General features: G+C 40.7%; 1 protein-coding gene across 1 annotated transcript in view; it reads right to left on the bottom strand.

Moving 5' to 3' along the window:
* nfixa (nuclear factor I/Xa) overlaps positions 1–21,912 on the bottom strand; it is a 274,096-nt gene that overhangs the window by 37,921 nt on the left and 214,263 nt on the right. Inside the window, 3 exon segments of the mRNA XM_034187333.1 lie at positions 9,366–9,440; positions 14,038–14,165; positions 15,469–15,504. Coding sequence (XP_034043224.1) covers positions 9,366–9,440; positions 14,038–14,165; positions 15,469–15,504 — 239 coding nt within the window.

Here is a 21,912-nt window from a genome sequence, read left to right as displayed (position 1 = left end):
GCAGCAGCGTCTTATTTTTTCCAATGCGTTGCTCTGACGACGAGTATGAAATTGGAATGTCATAAGATGTTAAATATGGTTATTATCTCTCGCTCGCTCACACACACACACACACACACACACACCCACACACACACAAACACACACTCAATGGTTGTGAAAACATACAAATACTGCTACATATAAGTAATGGTGACAATAGAGATTTGTAAGTGAGTGATGTTCTCATTTTAAACTTTGGGTTGGTTTTTTTTTAGACTGTTTCATAGTCTATTTCTGCAGACCCTCTACATCAAACAAGGCATTAAAAATGATTCCTCTTCAGTTCTCCAACTGGAGATGTTGTGAAAGTCTATGAGGTGTGGGAGGCGTGTAAAACCTTCCCTCCCCATGTGAAAAAGTTAAGTCTCAAGCAGGTGGGAGTGAATATGTGTGAACCATTTATGTCTTTTGCAGACATATACTTGTTTTTTTCCCCCACTGTCGCGGGAAGTCTGGGGGCGTATTTGTACTGTCAGACGGATTCCAAGCATGAAGACAACCCTGATCCCACTTGTGACACCAAACAGTTAGAAGTGATTGCTATGAAAATATCAAACTGGTGGAGGCAAACTGGAAATAAGAGCAGCCTCCACAAACCAACACTGGAGGGGAGAGCAGTAAAAAACTGAGGTGTACACAAAATGATTTAAGCAAGGTGTAACAACCGTAACATTCTATCATGAATAGCTATGGCTCTGAGTGGAAGAACTCTTCTGCTTTTTATTTCAGAAGCAAAAAAGCAGTCTATGTGTTGGATAGGGTTGTGCAAAAACCAGCTGCTTCGGTGTCTGCTGATGATGCTGTGATCTTTCTGGAATCAGTGTCTGGAGTTGTGCTGGATCAAGACTAAAATCCACACTTCCTGCATTTGGCTATCAGACATATATCAGTATGCAGTGAAACTGATGAACATTTTGAGACATTCATTCATCACTTGGGAAAGACCTGGGATGAGGTTATAGTGTCATGAGGTTGCTGGACAGAGGTGTTTGGTGATGCTCATATCTTTGTAAGAGAGCCAAAGTCCAGTTCTATCAAGTGCTCCCATCTTACTGTGTAGTTGTGAGACTACGAGATGAACCAGTGACCTAAGGCAACAAGTGTATGTCTTTGGTACTAGGTGTCTTCGGCAGATCCTTGGGTACGGTACCACTGGAATGATTTTCTGCCAAATAAGTGGTTATATTGAAAAACTCAGATGAGGAGTATCACTTGCATTGTAAGGAAATGCCAGCTACGCCATTCTGGCCATGTGGCATGTTTCTCTGGGCACGATCCAGCATGTAGGTGCATCAGTGTTGGAGACCCCAGTGACTGGGAAAAAGCCAAGGAGACGCCCACATTTCACCTGGCTGTAGAAGCTAGATGGTTACTTTCAAGAGGCGGGGATGTCTGTCTGGATGGTTGTTATCCAGGACATGAGGCAGTTACCCTGTGTAGTGCATGTGGTAACATACAGCACAGTGCATGCTCAAAGAGCTGATCTGACATAAATGCAGAACTGAAGTAGGGGGCTGGGGGCAGCATGGATATGCAGTGGTTTGCACTTTTGCTGCACCGCAGGAAGGTTCTGGGTTCGAACCCATCCATGCCTGTTCTTCTTGTATGTACAGTCCATCTAGAAAGGCCTTATTTCAAAATGGAATTAATTAATTTTCACCTGAAAATTCTACTCACAACACCCCATAATGACAACATGAAAGATGTTTTTGTTTTGAAATTTTTGCAAATTTATGAAAAAAAAGAAAGAAATCACATGCACATAAGTATTTACACCGTTTGCTCAATACTTTTTTGATGCACCTTTGGCAGCAATTACAGCCGCAAGTCTTCTTGAATATGCCACAAGCTTGGTGCACCTATGTTTGGGCAGTTTTGCCCATTCCTCTTTGCAGCACGTCTCCATCAGGTTGGATGGGGAGCGTCGGTGCACAGCCATTTTCAGATCTCTCCAGAGATGTTCAATCAGATTCACGCAATATCTCTAAAATCAGAAAGGTCTTGTCTCAGAGTGATGCTGAAAAACTAATTCATGCATTTATTTCCTCTAGGCTGGACTATTGTAATTCATTATTATCAGGTTGTCCTAAAAGTTCCCTAAAAAGCCTTCAGTTAATTCAAAATGCTGCAGCTAGAGTGCTGACGGGGACTAGAAGGAGAGAGCATATCTCACCCATATTGGCCTCTCTTCATTGGCTTCCTGTTAATTCTAGAATAGAATTTAAAATTCTTCTTCTTACTTATAAGGTTTTGAATAATCAGGTCCCATCTTATCTTAGGGACCTCGTAGTACCATATCACCCCAATAGAGCGCTTCGCTCTCAGACTGCAGGCTTACTTGTAGTTCCTAGGGTTTGTAAGAGTAGAATGGGAGGCAGAGCCTTCAGCTTCAGGCTCCTCTCCTGTGGAACCAGCTCCCAATTCAGATCAGGGAGACAGACAACCCTCTCTACTTTTAAGATTAGGCTTAAAACTTTCCTTTTTGCTAAAGCTTATAGTTAGGGCTGGATCAGGTGACCCTGAACCATCCCTTAGTTATGCTGCTATAGACGTAGACTGCTGGGGGGTTCCCATGATGCACTGTTTCTTTCTCTTTTTGCTCTGTATGCACCACTCTGCATTTAATCATTAGTGATCGATCTCTGCTCCCCTCCACAGCATGTCTTTTTCCTGGTTCTCTCCCTCAGCCCCAACCAGTCCCAGCAGAAGACTGCCCCTCCCTGAGCCTGGTTCTGCTGGAGGTTTCTTCCTGTTAAAAGGGAGTTTTTCCTTCCCACTGTAGCCAAGTGCTTGTTCACAGGGGGTCGTTTTGACCGTTGGGGTTTTACATCATTATTGTATGGCCTTGCCTTACAATATAAAGCGCCTTGGGGCAACTGTTTGTTGTGATTTGGCGCTATATAAAAAAAAAATTGATTGAATTGAATTGATTGATTCAGGTCTGGGCTCTGGCTGGACCACTCAAGGACATTCAGAGTTGTCCTGAAGCCACTCCTTTGATATCTTGGCTGTGTGCTTAGGGTCACTGTCCTGCTGAAAGATGAACTGTTGCCCCAGTCTGAGGTCAGGAGGGCTCTGGATCATATCTTCAGATATCTTTGTCCATTGCTGCATTCATCTTTCCCTCAATCCTGACTAGTCTCCCAGTTCCTGCTGCTAAAAAACATCCCGACAGTATGATGGTGCCACCACTGTAGGGACAGTGCCTAGTTTCCTCCAAACATGCCGACTGGCATTCACACCACAGAGTTCAATCTTTTTCTCATCGAAGAGAAAATTTTGTTTCTCGTGGTCTGAGAGTCCTTCAGGTGCCTTTTGGCAAACTCCAGGTGGGCTGCCATGTGCCTTTTACTAAGGAGTGGCTTCCGTCTGGCCACTCTACCATACAGGCCTCATTGATCTATTGCTGCAGAGATGGTTGTCTTTCTGGACGGTTCTTCTCTCTCCACAGAGGAATGCTTGAGTGCCGACAGAGTGACCATGGGATTCTTGGTCATCTCCCTGATTAAGGCCCTTCTTTCCTGAATGCTCAGTTTAGACAGGCTTCCAACTCTGGGAAGAGTCCTGGTGGATCCCAACTTCTTCCATTTATGGCTGATGGAGGCCACTGTGTTCTTTGAGACTTTCAAGCAGAAATGCTTCTGTACCCTTCCCCAGATATGTGCCTCAAGGCAATCCTGTCTTGGAGGTCGACAGGCAATTTCTTTGACTTCAGGTTTGATTTGTGCTCTGACATGCACTGTCAACTGTGGGACCTTATATGTAGACAGGTGTGTGCCTTTCCAAATCATGCCCAATAAACTGAACTTGCCCCAGGTGGACGCCAATTAAGCTGTAGAAACATCTCAAGGATGATCAGTGGAAACAGGATGCATCTGAGCTCAATTTTGAGATTCATGGCAAAGACTGTAAATACTTATGTACATATGAATTCTTATTTTTTTTTATTTGAATAAATTTGCAAAAATCACAAAATACTTTTTTCACAGTGTCATTATGGGGTATTGTGTGTAGAATTTTGAGCGGGAAAAATGAATTTTATCCATTTTGGAATAAGGCTGTGGAAAAAGTGAAGCACTGTGAATACTTTCTGGATGCACTGTATAAAGACGTGGATTTAAAGTGGTGAAAGTATAGAAATCAGTGTAAAGCATGGAAGCAGATATAGGTGTGTGTGGGGGGAGGGAGGGGTAAGGATTTATTTTGACAGCAGGCATTCGGGGTCTTGTGGCATGTCTGAGCATACTAAGCAGTGATAAATACCGGCACAAAGCCAGGCACTATGCGGGAAAAGGTTAGATTTACACTGTTCATTATCCATGGGTGTTTTGTTGTCTGAACATGATACCAACCAATTACAGTGGCACTTTTAAACCTTTTAAATTGGCACACAGTGCTGTGACATTAAGTAGTAAGTGGAGTGAAGTGAAAAGATTTGTGGCCCATTAACAGATTAGCACCAACCTGTTAGAGTGCACACCTGACAGCTGCCCCCAAAGCTTGCTGCAAAATGAGATTTTTAAAGGTTTTATTCTCCCATGAATGTTTGCTCTTATTTTGTATAATGTTTGATTTCAATTCAGTTTTATTGTGTATTACATGCTTATAATGTTGCCTGTCTCTGATAGAGGGAGGGAGGGGCAGTTCAACTGTAAATTGAGTTTTTTTCTTCTTCCTCCTACTTCTCCCCCTGGTGGTCATAATATGCCATCACTTTAATATTTTAACATTGAAGGTGACTGGCAATGATATGTACAGGCAAGGAGAGTGTACATGTTGAGAACCTGCTTATGTAAGGTGCGTCTAACTGTTACACTCTTTCTACAGTGCAAGACAGTCCTGGATTTTCAACCAGGTTTTTGCTGAGCTAAGGGGCAAACACACAGATGGCATAGTGGTCAGTATAAAACTGACAATTTCTTAAGTTCCAAAGTAGCAATGGCAATTGCGCTGTAGAAAGAGTGTACAAGCAGGTTGTGTGTGTGTGTGTGTGTGTGTGTGTGTGTGTGTGTGTGTGTGTGTGTGTGTGTGTGTGTGTGTGTGTGTGTGTGTGTGTGTGTGTGTGTGTGTGTGTGTGTGTGTGTGTGTGTGTGTGTGTGTGTGTATGTCACAACTGCACTGCCACTTTTCCTGGCAAGCCTTGGTATTTTACTGGCAACCAATCAAGTGTTCCCATGATGACCCTTCTGTCTCTGCGCACTAACAGGCCTGCCACCAGATGCGCCTCTGAAGCACGCACAGACACACGCACACGTACACACAGTTATTGGAAACAATGAGAGATCGCAGCTTAAACATGTGAAGTCAGGGATTCTCCCGTCTCCAGTGACCTAAATTATAAACATAATTCCAGCTGCACCTCGAAGGGCGCGTAACATTTTAACTGAAAGGACACAACAAGTTCCCCCCCACTGCCACAAGTCTCTGGTGTCTTTACACAATCATTTGGAGCTAATATGAAATCATGGCTGTTTCATTTGCCGCCGCTAACCTCCCCCGAACCCTCTTGTCGCCCCCATGGAGCAGATGTCTCCAGCATCCTCAAGGATCCCTGTGCTGCATACACACAGAAACACCATCTGGGACCATGCTTCAGCTGTGTGTTTGTGTGTGTACTGTGTGACACACACACACACACACACACGTGTGTATATCTGCCTTCAACCAGCAGTGATTTTTATGTATGAATGCATCTTCATACATCTGTGCCCATCCACATGTGAGTGACTGGAGATGGGAGGCAGGGTGGGATTGAGGGGTAGATGATGGGAGACACACCTGCAGCAGTGTGTTTCTTTTTATTGTAAGCAACCTCCTGCTAGTCTGTCTGTGTGTTTGTTTTCATGCCCCCCACCTGGACAGGAATTCCCACATGAGCTCTGCCTGTGGCAGGTGGAACCTTTTGGGGGGGGGAATCATATCACACAATATTTACCTGCACTTTCTTTTCTTTGCTGGAGCTGATTTATGTTGCAGCAGATTCTCCAGTGTGCTAAGCATTGTTAAAAATCATTCAAAACGGATACTAATTATGTTAGGTCCATAAGTATTTGGACAGCAATGCGTTTGTTTTTTCCCCCTCTTTTTTTCTTTGTTTTTTTTTCCCCTCTTTTTTTCTTTTTTTTTTGTTTTTTTTCCCCCTCTTTTTTTCTTTCTTTTTAATCCATGTACCACCACAGTGGAGTTAAAATGAAACAATCAAGATGTGCTTGCAATGCTCCATGCAGAGTTTCTCCAGTCAGACTCTTTCAGACTTCTTGCATTGTCACTCAGTTTTTGAGAATTGCCTACTCCAAACAGATTTACCACACAGTACTGCTTGTATGGATGGAAATGAAGTCTAAGATAGATTCAGTGACGTGGAAATGTTCATGTATAAATCCCCTGATAAGGCTGAAGAAAACTGTCTGTGAACATGATTATTTGCATTAAAAGCAATCCTTATATTTGATTTATGTAATTATCCACGGGCTGCAAAAATGGAGGGTCTAAATATAAAAATGGATGTAATTCCCAAATGGTTCTGAAACATGAATCCCATGTGGAATTGCCAAAAATGCAGTTCCTTGAATGGCCACTTGAGAATGGATCCAAAAAGTGAGTCAGTCCCCACAGGAGCTCATCTTAAAATCTCCAGCTTTACAGCAGGGAGAAGCGTGTTATCAGCTTGGTACAATAAGCAGTTTTTGTCTCTATAGCTAATTCCCCTTCATGACAACTTCATACAACTCATCGGTTTTAACAATTTGAAGCCATAAGCTGTGGAATCAACCGCATTTGTACTTTCTGACCATTTCAATGCAAATATCTGAGATAATACAACTTTCTGTGTGGTTAGTTGCATGAAATGATCATCTGAGAATTCTATGCTTCAGTATGTCCATTTGGTGAAATTTTAGTATTCTTTAATTTGTATGATATCACCATTAGCACTAATTATCATATTAATTAATCATATGGTGATGTTAGCTCCACTGATGGTGCTACAGTTACTGAGGCAGTTACCTGCACCCACCACTGCAAAAATATGTGTTTATCAGACAATGGAACCAACGTTATCCTGTTAGCTCAAGCTCGCTTGGTAACTACAAGGGGTATTGTGGGTTTCATGCATTCTGCCCAGATCATGCTGGCCATGCCTATGCCCCACTTCTTCACCCTCTAAGTTGACCAAGAGTTAGGAGTCATGCACTGCCAAGATGGTGCACTGCCATTTGAGCTTCAAAACTGCTCTTCAGAAAACCTATGGGTGATGTCACAGAGGGTTTGTACAGTAGTCTGTTTTTGTTAAATCCTTTAAATTAGAGCTAAAGGTTGACACTGCAAACACATCTTTATTGTTTTATTTCAGCTTCATTATGGCAGTGTACAGAGGCCAAACTGCAAACAAACAAAAAAAAGTGTCACTGTCCAACTACTTATGGACCTGACTGCAAATCAAATAAATACATGTATTACAAAATTATTCTGGTTTGGGTAGATTAATGGTATAAAGGGTCCATATTTGCATCTATTTCTACACTTCTGCTTGCCAAAGTCATTAGGAGGCGTACAAGGCTGTGTGTTGCAGTTTGGAGAGTATGGGGGTGGCACTCATGCAAAGAGAGGCAGAGAGAGAGAGAGAGAGGGACACAGAAAGACCATGGAAGACATAGAGAGAGAGATAGGAAGGCGATGGAAAGAGAGGCTCTGGTGCGCTAAGGCGTACGGCAGTCTCTGTTGTTGCTCTGATGAGAAGCCTCTTAATTACATTTGCAACTAAGTGGAGCAGGAGCAGGAGAGCAGCTGCTGGGGCAAAACCCAACCAGGGCTCTTGGCTTCTCCAGCTTGCCCTCCGTTTCATTAGCTATAACCACATAAAAGCACAGAAGCCACTGTCTCTCCTCCCTCTTTTACCTGTTTTCCCCTCCTCCTCCTTGCCTTATGATACTCCTCACCCCATGGGTCCTTCCTGCTCTACGCGTTTTCAATTACACAGAAGGGACACGGGGATGGAGGGCTGGGGAGCAGGAGGAAGGCTTTCACACCTCTGATCCACAGACGGCAAGCGTCTTAATGAGGGATTTGAGGTGAGAGGGGGATGGAGTGACAGAGGGAGGCAACCACCTGAACACCTGCAGGGGTGGGAAGCATGATAAGCATGTGTGTTCTGAGGTGTGAATGCCTGCATGTGAAGGGTGGCAGGGTGACGGGGGTTAAAAGGTGGCCATGACTGGAGGGTAATGAATCAAATAGTGCAAATAAAGTGTATGTGCCCGCAGTCGGGTCCACAAGTATTTGAACAATGACACAATTTTCGGAGTTAAAAGTTAAAATGAACCAATCAAGGGTGCCTGTCATGCTGACTTTCAACTTAAATTAAAGGGGGTTAAATTAGTAGGGCTGTAACAAATAACGGATACAGACTGAAACCATTTTAAATGTAGTAGATATGACTATATTGATACACAAAAATCTGAGTTGATCTAAAATAAAACAAAGCAAGAAAACAGATCTAAATCTGGACTCTGTCTCCATGTGAATTCTGGCAAATTGTAGCTGGAATTTCGCATCTTTTTAAGGAAATTCTTCTCCATTCTACTCCACCGCGACGCTGTGCAACTGGTGATGCAACACACAAAAGTTGCACTATACTCAGCTTCTCCAACCATAGAAGCGGTGTAACTCCTTCAGAGTGGTCTGAGTGTCTCGGTGGCTTCCCTCACTAGTTTCAAGCTGAAATTTGACATTACAAGCACATCTTGATTGTTTCATTTCAACCACACTTTGTTGGTGTACAGAAGCAACATTACAAAAAAACAAGTGTCACTGTCCAAGTACTTATATATTAGAATGCGTGTGTGCATTTGTGTGCGTGTGTGTGTGTAGAAGAATGAGCTCAGCAGCGTGCAGTAGGTGAACGCGCCTGCCGGTGTTGTGGCTCTTGCCCAAAGTGGCTGTGGGAGATTTCACTTGATTTTCAACAAATAGACCCTGGGGCAAGTTCCACACACAATGAAAAGCATAAAACTGGAAATAGGTTGACAATCCTGTTTACATTCCTCACCGGGAATACTGCAGCTAATTAGAATATGTACGGAGTGAATTTTGATCAGCAGCAATGACATCAATCTGATCAGATCTAAACATTGCTGAAGTTAATGAATAATTAATCATTACAGTCTCAAACATCTCTGAATCAGGCATTCATACAAACACACACAACCAAATACACATATATGTAGATATATGCTGATACGGCAGATTGAGGAATGACTGAGCTACAAATAGGCTGATAAATAGAAAATAAAAGCAAATATGAGTGTAATCAATGTTGTTCTAACCATGGTAAGGAAACTGCACGCCATCGTTTTCATGTTTTATCTTCCTCTCCTGCACACTCGCCAAATGGTGCTGCACTGAAAGTGGAGAAGGGTATTGTTAACAATGAGAGAGAGAGGGAGAGAGAGAAAGGGAAAAGAGAGAGGGTTAAGAATGAGCACTTGTGTACGATGGTGGTAGTGAATGGCTGTCACATCAGGAATACTGTACAAAGTGGTTGAAGTGAGAGTGGGGAAAACGGGCTCAAGTGAGGTGATGAGGCTGGTTTTTGAATTACTGACTGTCGCATGGATGAGAGAGGATTACAGAATTAGCACACTGAGAGAAATGTCCAAAGCTGAATCATAAAGGCTGTTGTGACTGCCAAAATATTGGAAACGCCAACATAAGACCTCATTACAGCTAACTGAAAGCTGCATTTTATTCTTGATTCATCTCCACATTTATATTAGTGACATCTAGAACTATTTAGCAGGGCTTCAAACCAGTTTTTTTTTTTTTGGAGCACAATCAGAATTGTAATGTATCCAGTTTTGTGTTCCACCTTATGGCCCAGTCACACGGCACCTAACGAAGGGCAACGAAGCCCTAACGAAACAAGAAATCTGGACTTTTGTTGACTTTCGTTGGCATCGTTTAATGGCCCAGTCATACAGCACACGATGATTCCTGAACAAAGGGAAAAAAGTTAAAAAAAGTTACAATTCGTTGAGAAAATATGGACAAAACAGTTTTATCACCGAACAGCCTGCGTAGCAAGAGCGCAAAAGGGACGAAAGAGGAAATTAACAAAACTGAAGCTAATGATCTCAACGCTTTAAATAAAATGCACCTGGAACCACAGCTGGAGCAGTGTATGTCTGCATCTCTGAGTTCCAGGACTTGGCGCTGGGACGGAACTCATAGTGCCTGAGTCCTGGAGAAACTGCTAACAAAAGCTGTGGAGAACTGTGTGCACGTCGGTGGACCCACCTGCTCTGGTTCCTCGTCCAGAACAAAAGAGGGACCATCTTCTTCATCATCAGAATCCACACTGTCTGACGACACGCTGCACGCTCTGTCCTGCTCACTGCTGTATCACTGTATTATGTTCTAAGCCATATATATTGATTTATAACAGAAAACTGTCAAAAGAGGGAATAAATATAAGTGTAAAGATGACTGAATATATCAGAGCAGTAAAGTGATCAGTCCATGTGAATGCCGCTCATTGACTCACATGTGCAGTTATTTCCACCAGCTGCAGCTGATCCACAACTTGAATTCTGCCTTCCAGAACAGCTCTTTATATAATCTTTTGAATTATCTACCTGTTGCCACATGTACATAAGGGCTGGATTGTCATTCCTCCACTCATATTGTTATATTTAATAAAAAATAATAAGCGCACACAGCAGGTGCTGCTGTCGCTACGTTCAAGTACCATCGGAAATTACACAACGTTTTTGTTGTTTCAAATTCAGCAGTTGCTTGTGGCAAAATAATTAATTGTATCCACATAAAAGATTAATTCTGGCCCATATATGGTGCCTGAGCTCATTGAACCTGACCCCCCCCACCCAGATAAAAAAAATCCAAGCAAACAGGCTGACTTTGCCCTGTAATTTCTGACAGTATATGAACGCAGCAGCAGCCTCAGTGCTTGCAAATGGCTTCTGTACTGTGCGAAAACATTCAGCTGGTCGAACGAAGTCAAACTAAACAATAATGTTACAAAAACTAAACAAACGATTAAAAAAAGCGTCAAGAACAAAAGCAAAACAAAACACGGGCGAATTGAGGTTTTCGTTGCCCTTCGTTCAAATTTTTCAACAGTTTAAAAATCCTGACGAAGCGCCAGCTGCAGGAACGAAGCTGCGCAAAGGTTACAGTTATCATTCTCAAACCTGTTAGAACCAAATGAAATCAGTTAATAATGTTCTATGTAAGGACATGTACCTTTCAGTAGTTATAAAAATGTCTATTGACATAGGCCATGTTTATGTCTATAATACATCAGTCCCGCTGCAGTTAACAAGCTAGGCTATGCTACATGCATTGTTTAGCCTGTAGAGAAGGAAAAAAAAAAAACTAGAGTGGGTGTCACACTTATTTGTGCAACATTTTCTTGTATAAGGAACTGGCACAATATTCAGTATGTTTGCATATTTGGGTGAAAATAGATTATTTTAAATGGAATCCAGTCACCTTCTCTTTAAAAAACACACTTAGGTCATTTCGGTATCTGTATTCTTGTACACTGAAACTGAATATATCTCACTATGACTGCTTTACACTTTGAGTCACCTCTTTAATCTGTGGCTTATCGTTATTCTGATTCTGAAAGATTTGTAGAACTTTGCTTTTTTACATTGTGTAACTTCATTCTGTGTCTCTTAAACAGGATGTCTCTGCCCAAATTGTTTGTGACTACTTGGTTCAGTGAATAACAATGTCCGCACTAGACTTTTTAATTCTCTATGGTTTAGCCTAAAAGGAGCTAGCTAGCTATTTCCAACATTATTTCTCTTTACACGTTAACCTGTCCATCCAACACTGCATATATTGGTGTCTAAAACCAACATTTATAAATGTATATAGCGCAATATTTGCCTGCTCTGGTTGGAAACATTAATCACATGGCGCTGGTAAATTTCCAGACTCAGTTCAAAAACATGCACGATGTTCAGAGGAAACCAGGAAGTGAACTCGGCACCAGATAATTGCAAGCAGAAAAATTTTTGTTTGGAAGAAAAAACAAAACAAAACTAAGCATAACAAACAACTATTGTTATTAATTGTTACCATTATTTAATTTCTCACCCCAACCCATACATTAAAAAAACATACATTTCTGGGACAATTTTTATTCCATATATCAATTGTTTCAGATTTTTGTTTTTGTTCCTTAAACCAGTTCAAAGCCTTGCTATATACTGAATAATATATAGCATCAATTTGCCTACATCAATTAAAATTTCTAGACGCTGACAGATGTGATTCCAATTCATGCATAATAAAAGTTGGACACTCCTGTAACTGGAATAAATAAGCTTCACCACAAAATAAAGAGGAAATCTGTGTTTGTTGTCTTTTTTCTTTTCTTCCAATATTGGACTAGATTAACCCTCAAGGGTTTTCAATTAACTATAAATTAATCATTATCCAAGGCTCCTTTATTTTGGCAGAACACTGTTGGCCTATAACTTGTAAATGATGAGATGGTCTGAGACTAATCTGTGAAAACCAACATGACAGGCAAAATTTGTGTACAGCCTATGTGGTTAAACATACGGTATATATATATATATCATAGCATATGAAACATTCTTGTTTTATGTTGCCAATCACTGTCGCCAACAAAAGGTAGTCAATTCTGGAATGAGCACGACTAATGGTTGCTGTAGTTTAAAATCAGTTTACTACTCTTTCAAATATTTTGGGGCTGGTCACACTAACATTTTCAACAGCAAAATCTCAGAGAGAAAGTGCTTCATTCCAATTAATTGCAGAGAACACTGGATTTGCCAGTAGAAGCAAAATAAGTCATTCATCACAGTATGGAACTGCCTCAGGTCATAGATGGCAACCACCAGGCAAAAAGCCACTATTTCCACCCCTTGAAAGTAATCTTCTAATTGACACAGGCACATGGAATCTGGGCATTTCGTTGGTCTGCTCCAGCCACTGGGGTCCTCAACACTGAGGCACCTGCATGCTGGGTCATGTACAGAGAAACACATCACATGGCCAAAATGTTGAAACTGATGTTCCCTCATGAAGCAAATGCTTCTGTTCAACTGGGTCTCCCTAAGTAACCACTCATTTGACACAAAGTCATTTCAGTGGTACCCAAGGATCCTCCGAAGACACCAAGTACCACAGAGATCAAGTCGTCATGTTAGGGCACTGGTTAGCATTCAAGTCTCACAACCACACAGTAAGGCAGGAAGCACCAGGACCCTAAAGACTCTATGAGGTTAGTGGATAAACAGCAAATACTTGTGAGGTGTTCATACGTTATTAACTGGTTTGCAATTGAGACAGCTTGCTTACATTGACAATGACAGTGTACAAGATAATTAGCACACAAACAAGGATATTCTGCCACAGTTTATTCAGTGGGACTTTCACCATGATTACTGACTTTACTAATAACCTCAAAGTTGTGTTGATCAATAAAAATACACAACGATGGGCTCCAAGCAAACAATATATGCACCATATGACCCTTCATGAAGTGATGGCATTCCCAAGATTCTACCACTAACTGAAAGGACAAGAGAACGAAATTTGTGCTGCAAATTCCTAGTGTGACTGACCCCATCAGAGCTGCTTCTTGGAGTGGTATGTAAATTCATTAAAAAAATCATTCATCATAGGTCTTATTTTGGTCTATCCTTATAATCAACAGCAAATTGTCAAAGAAGTGCAACTAGTCTTTTTCAGTCAGTGAACTATTTTATTCTATTCCTCAAAACCTGCATATTGCATTTTTAAGGTGTCGTGTGGTCTTTGACGCGGGTCTGGATATGAGGTGGTTGCAGAGTGAGTGGGATGTGCAGAGTGCTTCAAGCATCACCAAAGTGAAGGAGGGTGACTGAGACCAGGTGTGAAGGGGTGAGGCAGGTGTGTGAAGAAGGGTGGTGATACTTGCTTAGCTGGTGACAGGTGTGGGGTGGAACAGGGGGGTACCTGTATCCATGTCGTTGGGCCACGCACTGGACTGCGAAGAGCTGGCAGCCGGTGAGCGTCCAGGATAGAAAACATCATCTGTGGGGCTTTCTAGTTCACTGTCATCTAATGACTTCCTCTTGGTGGAGCTGAATGCACGTTGAGGTGGAGGGGAGAGAGAGACGACGGGCAGAAACAGAGAAAAGGAGGGGCATGATTTAGAAAAGGCACTGGCTCAACTAAAATCCATTCCAGAAAGGATATTCTAACAGCAGTAATATAAACAATGTAAGTGTTGAGAGGCTTCCACATGTGTGATGACAAAGCTCAGAATGTAAAGAAGGGAAAAGAAAGAACAGATAGTAAGCTAAATAAACAGACTCTCTTTCTACATATGGGCTCACTTATGTTCCACTTATGTACAGAAATCTGTTTGTACATTTCAAATGGTGAAACTGTCCCTGCTCATGGTATTTCCTTTTGTCTTGAAGGTTTCTGACAAAATCAAACATGGCTATTTCCAAAGAAGTTGAAATAATGTTTTGACCACGAAAGAAAAAAAAAAAGCTTAGGCAGCAGTGTAACTGAGATGATGTTTGCGGCTATTAAATACTTCACTGCGTTCATTAAATACTTCACAACAGAATTACTTATATCAGATAATAGTACTCGTGCATGAATACTATAAGTGCCATACCAACCTGACATTTGACCCAAATGACCTTGACCTTCTCCAAAATGACTGACTTCTGGCTTGCCAGGGCAATTCTAGAATCCACCTACAAGTGTGCCATTGTTCAACTCAGGCTGAAAATCAAATCCCTTGACATTTGCCAAAATGAATATTTAACTGGAGTTTTGGGGTCACTCTTCAATGACATACTAAGTTTGGTAGAAATCAGCAAAAGGACCTGGAAGGAGTAAGCCAACAAACAGACAGGTAGACATGATCTTGACCCCAATAATTGACCTTTGGCAAAGCTACTCCAGAATCTACCCCCATTTGGGTGCTAAGTTCAATGCAAATTGGATAGAAAAACTTACATTTTTTTTTTTTTACCTTCGACACCAATGGCCTTAACATTTGCCAAAACAAACGCCTTTTGGGAAATTCTGTGTCAACTTAAATGCACATAGCAAGTTTGGTAGAAATTGGCACAAGCACCTCATAGCAGACATAGTGGAAAAAACAAACACACACACACACACGTTTCTCAAATTTTTGGTTACACTGCCCCCATGATTACCAGCAGTACTGTTGTTTCATCTGTATCCGGAAGTTTTCAGAAAATGGACACAAGTATGGATAAAATGTACAGACTTAGGATGGAAGGTTCAGTTTGTATTTGTATCTGACACTGAGCATAAATGAGCCCTCAGTGTGTCTATCTGTCTGTGTTGTGTTTGCATTATTTTTATTTATTTATTTTTTTTGTAGGTGTTCATAACTACCTCCGAGGAAGGTTTGCGTACAACTCCACCTCAGACCTAAAGTGACAGCAGGTGACAGAAGTAAGATGGGAAGAAAAGGAATAAAAGCCAGTTAAGGACAAAGGTGAGAAAAGCAGAAAGTGCATCACACATAGAAAGGAGACTAACCTACAGAGAGACAAACATATACAATAGTCCGGCGGCTAAGGGACAAATTTTAGGGGAATCATGCACTTTTATACAAAAGCGCCAAAACTTTATCAGAGGTACTTTATAGTGTCCTGAAGTATATAAGATCAGGAGACATTGAATCCATAAACATCTACACTCTAAAAACTTGGGTTTAAGAGAATAACCATTTTCAGCCTTCTACAGCATATAATTCATGACAAACTCTTATCCAAATGTCTTTTTAAGTTCATAGTATAAACTTGAAGGTTATGAAAAATGTATTAAGGCTAAGTAGGGATGCTTTGAATGTACTTCAGTGTGCTTACACTCTTAGAAAAATCATTAATCTAGGGAAAGTGACTAAATATTGTCTAACTCATTGTGAATATCCATATACGTATGCAATATAACTGTTTGAGTGCATAGGGCAAAGGAAAGATGCTACTCATGCACTCTAACATATTTACACTCTAAAATAACAACAGTGTTTGAACAGAAACAAATGCTTTTTTATTAATTACAAGAAATCAATTTTGTTTTTATGGCCATAACCGTTATTATTATTGTTGTTGTTGCTGTTATCATTATTATTTTATGTTATTGGTATTAAGACGATTATCACCATATTTTTTAACTGAAAACATTGTAAATACCTGGTTGGCAAACTTCCTAGATATGCACAAATGTTTCATGAATATTTTTAATGAACTACTCTCTACACCTTTCATGCTAGGAAGATCACAGTGACCTAATTTTATGTCTCAGAGGTAGAGGCCTGTTAAATATCCCTACAGGCCTGAAATGAGTCCTGTACCTCTTTCCATTTTGAAACATACCACCCTGCTAATGTATAAGGATGTACGACGACGTAGGACGCCACACGACGGACGATACATGATCACATAAGCTCAATATAGCTTTGCACTAGTTGTAGTAGCCATTCTCTACAGCTTAACAATGTCCAATCTTGATCACTGGCCCCCTACATAATAATCATATGATCGTATTGTCATATGAATAGCAAAATATACACTGTATTATAACCATGCAATCACCCTTTTAAAAAAGCAGGATACAGGGCTAAAATCAAATGTCTCCCGCTTTGACATGACTTAATATAACCTAAAGAGTCCCTGGACAAAGTTTGGCGCTTTTGTAAAAAAGTGCACGATTCTATCCCTTAACTGCTAGACTACAAAGAGGTTGAGGCTGGCAGACTCTGGACTTGGAATGGAATCTGGTAGTTGTAGTAATAAGCCTCGGTGAAATAAAGTTTCCTTATGATAAGAAGTGATACACCATTGGCAGTCATTTCTGTGATTTTATGCTGCCTTTGGTTTCACAGTGACTCAAATGAATAAGGTGCGACTGCTACTGCCCACAAAAGAGTTTTGGACTTCTGTGCAAACATGTAAACGCTGGTGTTTCCGAAGCAGCGTATGTCTCTGAACAAACTACAAACAGAGTGTGGAGTTACATTTGTTGTTATGCACCTGGTTGAGGGTGGGGAGGTGAGGGAGCGACGTCCTAGCGCCACCTGATTGATGTTGTAGTAACTAGGACTGCTGTCCAGGTCAGCCAATGAGAAGTTCGGACCCGACGCTGTGGCTACAGGAGCTGATAGATAGACAGGAGAGGGATGACAGATTACTAGTTGTGCAACAATTAACCAATGAAAACTGATTTTAAAGTATCAAATACAACTTTATTGATACATGGTCTAATGAACTGATCTAAATGTGCGATGATCAGTGCCAATCAATGGTTTGAGTTTAACGGTAAATTTGTTTTGGTGCTACATCTGCATCTTTAAACTCTCGTAAAAGTTCAAAGGTCAGCACAAAGCTCTCTGGAGACAGGTCACAGGAATGTTAACTTTGAAATGTAAAAACAAATTCAATATGCCCAATAGTGGTCAGTGGTACAACAGATAAATGAAACCATTTGAACTTTCTATTCTGTTTACTATTTGTTAATATAGTCACACTGGTTTAGAAGTGGAAAGTTATGCTCTGATATTTATGCTGTGCTAGCAACAGCTGCCTTCTTCTTCTGGACATCTTCTATGTTGTGCTTTCTGCTGCTGTTTTTGATGCTGCCTCCATTGGTGAGCAAAAGGCGAGCAGAAGCAGCGCCAATGTGTTGCAGCACAGTACAACTCCTGGCAATAATTATGGAATCAGTGGCCTCAGATGTTCATTCAGTTGTTTAATTTTGTAGAAAAAAAGCAGATCACAGACATGGCACAAAACTAAAGTCATTTCAAATGGCAACTTTCTGGCTTTAAGAAACACTATAAGAAATCAGGAAAAAAAATTGTGGCAGTCAGTAACGGGTACTTTTTTAGACCAAGCAGAGGGAAAAAAATATGGACTCCACTCAATTCTGAGGAATAAATTATGGAATCACCCTGTAAATTTTCATCCCCAAAACTAACACCTGCATCATATCAGATCTTCTGCTCATTAGGCTGCATCTAAAAAGGACTGATCACACCTTGGAGAGCTGTTGCACCAAGTGGACTGACATGAATCATGGCTCCAACACGAGAGATGTCAATTGAAAGAAAGGAGAGGATTATCAAACTCTTAAAAGAGGGTAAATCATCACGCAATGTTGCAAAAGATGTTGGTTGTTCACAGTCAGCTGTGTCTAAACTCTGGACCAAATACAAACAACATGGGAAGGTTGTTAAAGGCAAACATACTGGTAGACCAAGGCAGACATCACAGCGTCAAGACAGAAATCTTAAAGCAATACGTCTCAAAAATCGAAAATGCACAACAAAACAAATGAGGAACGAATGGGAGGAAATTGGAGTCAACGTCTGTGACCGAACTGTAAGAAACCGCCTAAAGGAAATGGGATTTACATACAGAAAAGCTAAACGAAAGCCATCATTAACACCTAAACAGAAAAAAACAAGGTTACAATGGGCTAAGGAAAAGCTATCGTGGACTGTGGATGACTGGATGAAATTCATATTCAGTGATGACTCTCGAATCTGCATTGGGCAAGGTGATGATGCTGGAACTTTTGTTTGGTGCCGTTCCAATGAGATTTATAAAGATGACTGCCTGAAGAGAACATGTAAATTTCCACAGTCATTGATGATATGGGGCTGCAAGGAAGGAAAAACTCCCTTTTAACAGGAAGAAACCTCCAGCAGAACCAGGCTCAGGGAGGGGCAGTCTTCTGCTGGGACTGGTTGGGGCTGAGGGAGAGAACCAGGAAAAAGACATGCTGTGGAGGGGAGCAGAGATCAATCACTAATGATTAAATGCAGAGTGGTGCATACAGAGCAAAAAGAGAAAGAAACACTCAGTGCATCATGGGAACCCCCCAGCAGTCTAAGTCTATAGCAGCATAACTAAGGGATGGTTCAGGGTCACCTGATCCAGCCCTAACTATAAGCTTTAGCAAAAAGGAAAGTTTTAAGCCTAATCTTAAAAGTAGAGAGGGTGTCTGTCTCCCTGATCTGAATTGGGAGCTGGTTCCACAGGAGAGGAGCCTGAAAGCTGAAGGCTCTGCCTCCCATTCTACTCTTACAAACCCTAGGAACTACAAGTAAGCCTGCAGTCTGAGAGCGAAGCGCTCTATTGGGGTGATATGGTACTATGAGGTCCCTAAGATAAGATGGGACCTGATTATTCAAAACCTTATAAGTAAGAAGAAGAATTTTAAATTCTATTCTAGAATTAACAGGAAGCCAATGAAGAGAGGCCAATATGGGTGAGATATGCTCTCCCCTTCTAGTCCCTGTCAGTACTCTAGCTGCAGCATTTTGAATTAACTGAAGGCTTTTCAGGGAACTTTTAGGACAACCTGATAATAATTAATTACAATAGTCCAGCCTAGAGGAAATAAATGCATGAATTAGTTTTTCAGCATCACTCTGAGACAACACCTTTCTAATTTTAGAGATATTGTGCAAATGCAAAAAAGCAGTCCTACATATTTGTTTAATATGCGCTTTGAATGACATATCCTGATCAAAAATGACTCCAAGATTTCTCACAGTATTACTAGAGGTCAGGGTAATGCCATCCAGAGTAAGGATCTGGTTAGACACCATGTTTCTAAGATTTGTGGGGCCAAGTACAATAACTTCAGTTTTATCTGAGTTTAAAAGCAGTAAATTAGAGGTCATCCATGTCTTTATGTCTGTAAGACAATCCTGCAGTTTAGCTAATTGGTGTGTGTCCTCTGGCTTCATGGATAGATAAAGCTGGGTATCATCTGCGTAACAATGAAAATTTAAGCAATGCTGTCTAATAATACTGCCTAAGGGAAACATGTATAAAGTGAATAAAATTGGTCCTAGCACATAACCTTGTGGAACTCCATAATTAACCTTAGTCTGTGAAGAAGATTCCCCATTTACATGAACAAATTGTAATCTATTAGATAAATATGATTCAAACCACCGCAGCGCAGTGCCTTTAATACCTATGGCATGCTCTAATCTCTGTAATAAAATTTGATGGTCAACAGTATCAAAAGCAGCACTGAGGTCTAACAGAACAAGCACAGAGATGAGTCCACTGTCTGAGGCCATAAGAAGATCATTTGTAACCTTCACTAATGCTGTTTCTGTACTATGATGAATTCTAAACCCTGACTGAAACTCTTCAAATAGACCATTCCTCTGCAGATGATCAGTTAGCTGTTTTACAACTACCCTTTCAAGAATTTTTGAGAGAAAAGGAAGGTTGGAGATTGGCCTATAATTAGCTAAGATAGCTGGGTCAAGTGATGGCTTTTTAAGTAATGGTTTAATTACTGCCACCTTAAAAGCCTGTGGTACATAGCCAACTAATAAAGATAGATTGATCATATTTAAGATCGAAGCATTAATTAATGGTAGGGCTTCCTTGAGCAGCCTGGTAGGAATGGGGTCTAATAGACATGTTGATGGTTTGGAGGAAGTAACTAATGAAAATAACTCAGACAGAACAATCGGAGAGAAAGAGTCTAACCAAATACCGGCATCACTGAAAGCAGCCAAAGATAACGATATGGCTTTGGGATGGTTATGAGTAATTTTTTCTCTAATAGTTAAAATTTTATTAGCAAAGAAAGTCATGAAGTCATTACTAGTTAAAGTTAAAGGAATACTCGGCTCAATAGAGCTCTGACTCTTTGTCAGCCTGGCTACAGTGCTGAAAAGAAACCTGGGGTTGTTCTTATTTTCTTCAATTAGTGATGAGTAATAAGATGTCCTAGCTTGACGGAGGGCTTTTTTATAGAGCAACAGACTCTTTTTCCAGGCTAAGTGAAGATCTTCTAAATTAGTGAGACGCCATTTCCTCTCCAACTTACGGGTTATCTGCTTTAAGCTGCAAGTTTGTGAGTTATACCACAGCGTCAGGCACTTCTGATTTAAGGCTCTCTTTTTCAGAGGAGCTACAGCATCCAAAGTTGTCTTCAATGAGGATGTAAAACTATTGACGAGATACTCTATCTCACTCACAGAGTTTAGGTAGCTACTCTGCACTGTGTTGGTATATGGCATTAGAGAACATAAAGAAGGAATCATATCCTTAAACCTAGTTACAGCGCTTTCTGAAAGACTTCTAGTGTAATGAAACTTATTCCCCACTGCTGGGTAGTCCATCAGAGTAAATGTAAATGTTATTAAGAAATGATCAGACAGAAGGGAGTTTTCAGGGAATACTGTTAAGTCTTCAATTTCCATACCAGAAGTCAGAACAAAATCTAAGATATGATTAAAGTGGTGGGTGGACTCATTTACATTTTGAGCAAAGCCAATTGAGTCTAATAATAGATTAAATGCAGTGTTGAGGCTGTCATTCTCAGCATCTGTGTGGATGTTAAAATCGCCCACTATAATTATCTTATCTGAGCTAAGCACTAAGTCAGACAAAAGGTCTGAAAATTCACTGAGAAACTCACAATAACGACCAGGTGGACGATAGATAATAACAAATAAAACTGGTTTTTGGGACTTCCAATTTGGATGGACAAGACTAAGAGTCAAGCTTTCAAATGAATTAAAGCTCTGTCTGGGTTTTGGATTAATTAATAAGATGGAATGGAAGATTGCTGCTAATCCTCTGCCTCGGCCCGTGCTACAAGCATTCTGGCAGTTAGTGTGACTCGGTGGTGTTGACTCATTTAAAGTAACATATTCATCCTGCTGTAAACAGGTTTCTGTAAGGCAGAATAAATCAATATGTTGATCAATTATTATATCATTTACTAACAGGGACATAGAAGAGAGAGACCTAATGTTTAATAGACCACATTTAACTGTTTTAGTCTGTGGTGCAG

Source organism: Thalassophryne amazonica, chromosome 15 (genome assembly GCF_902500255.1).
Source record: "Thalassophryne amazonica chromosome 15, fThaAma1.1, whole genome shotgun sequence".
In the NCBI taxonomy this organism is placed as follows: Eukaryota; Metazoa; Chordata; class Actinopteri; order Batrachoidiformes; family Batrachoididae; genus Thalassophryne; species Thalassophryne amazonica.
The sequence above is the reverse complement of the archived record's forward strand: the minus strand, read 5'-3'. Positions and strand labels throughout refer to the sequence as shown.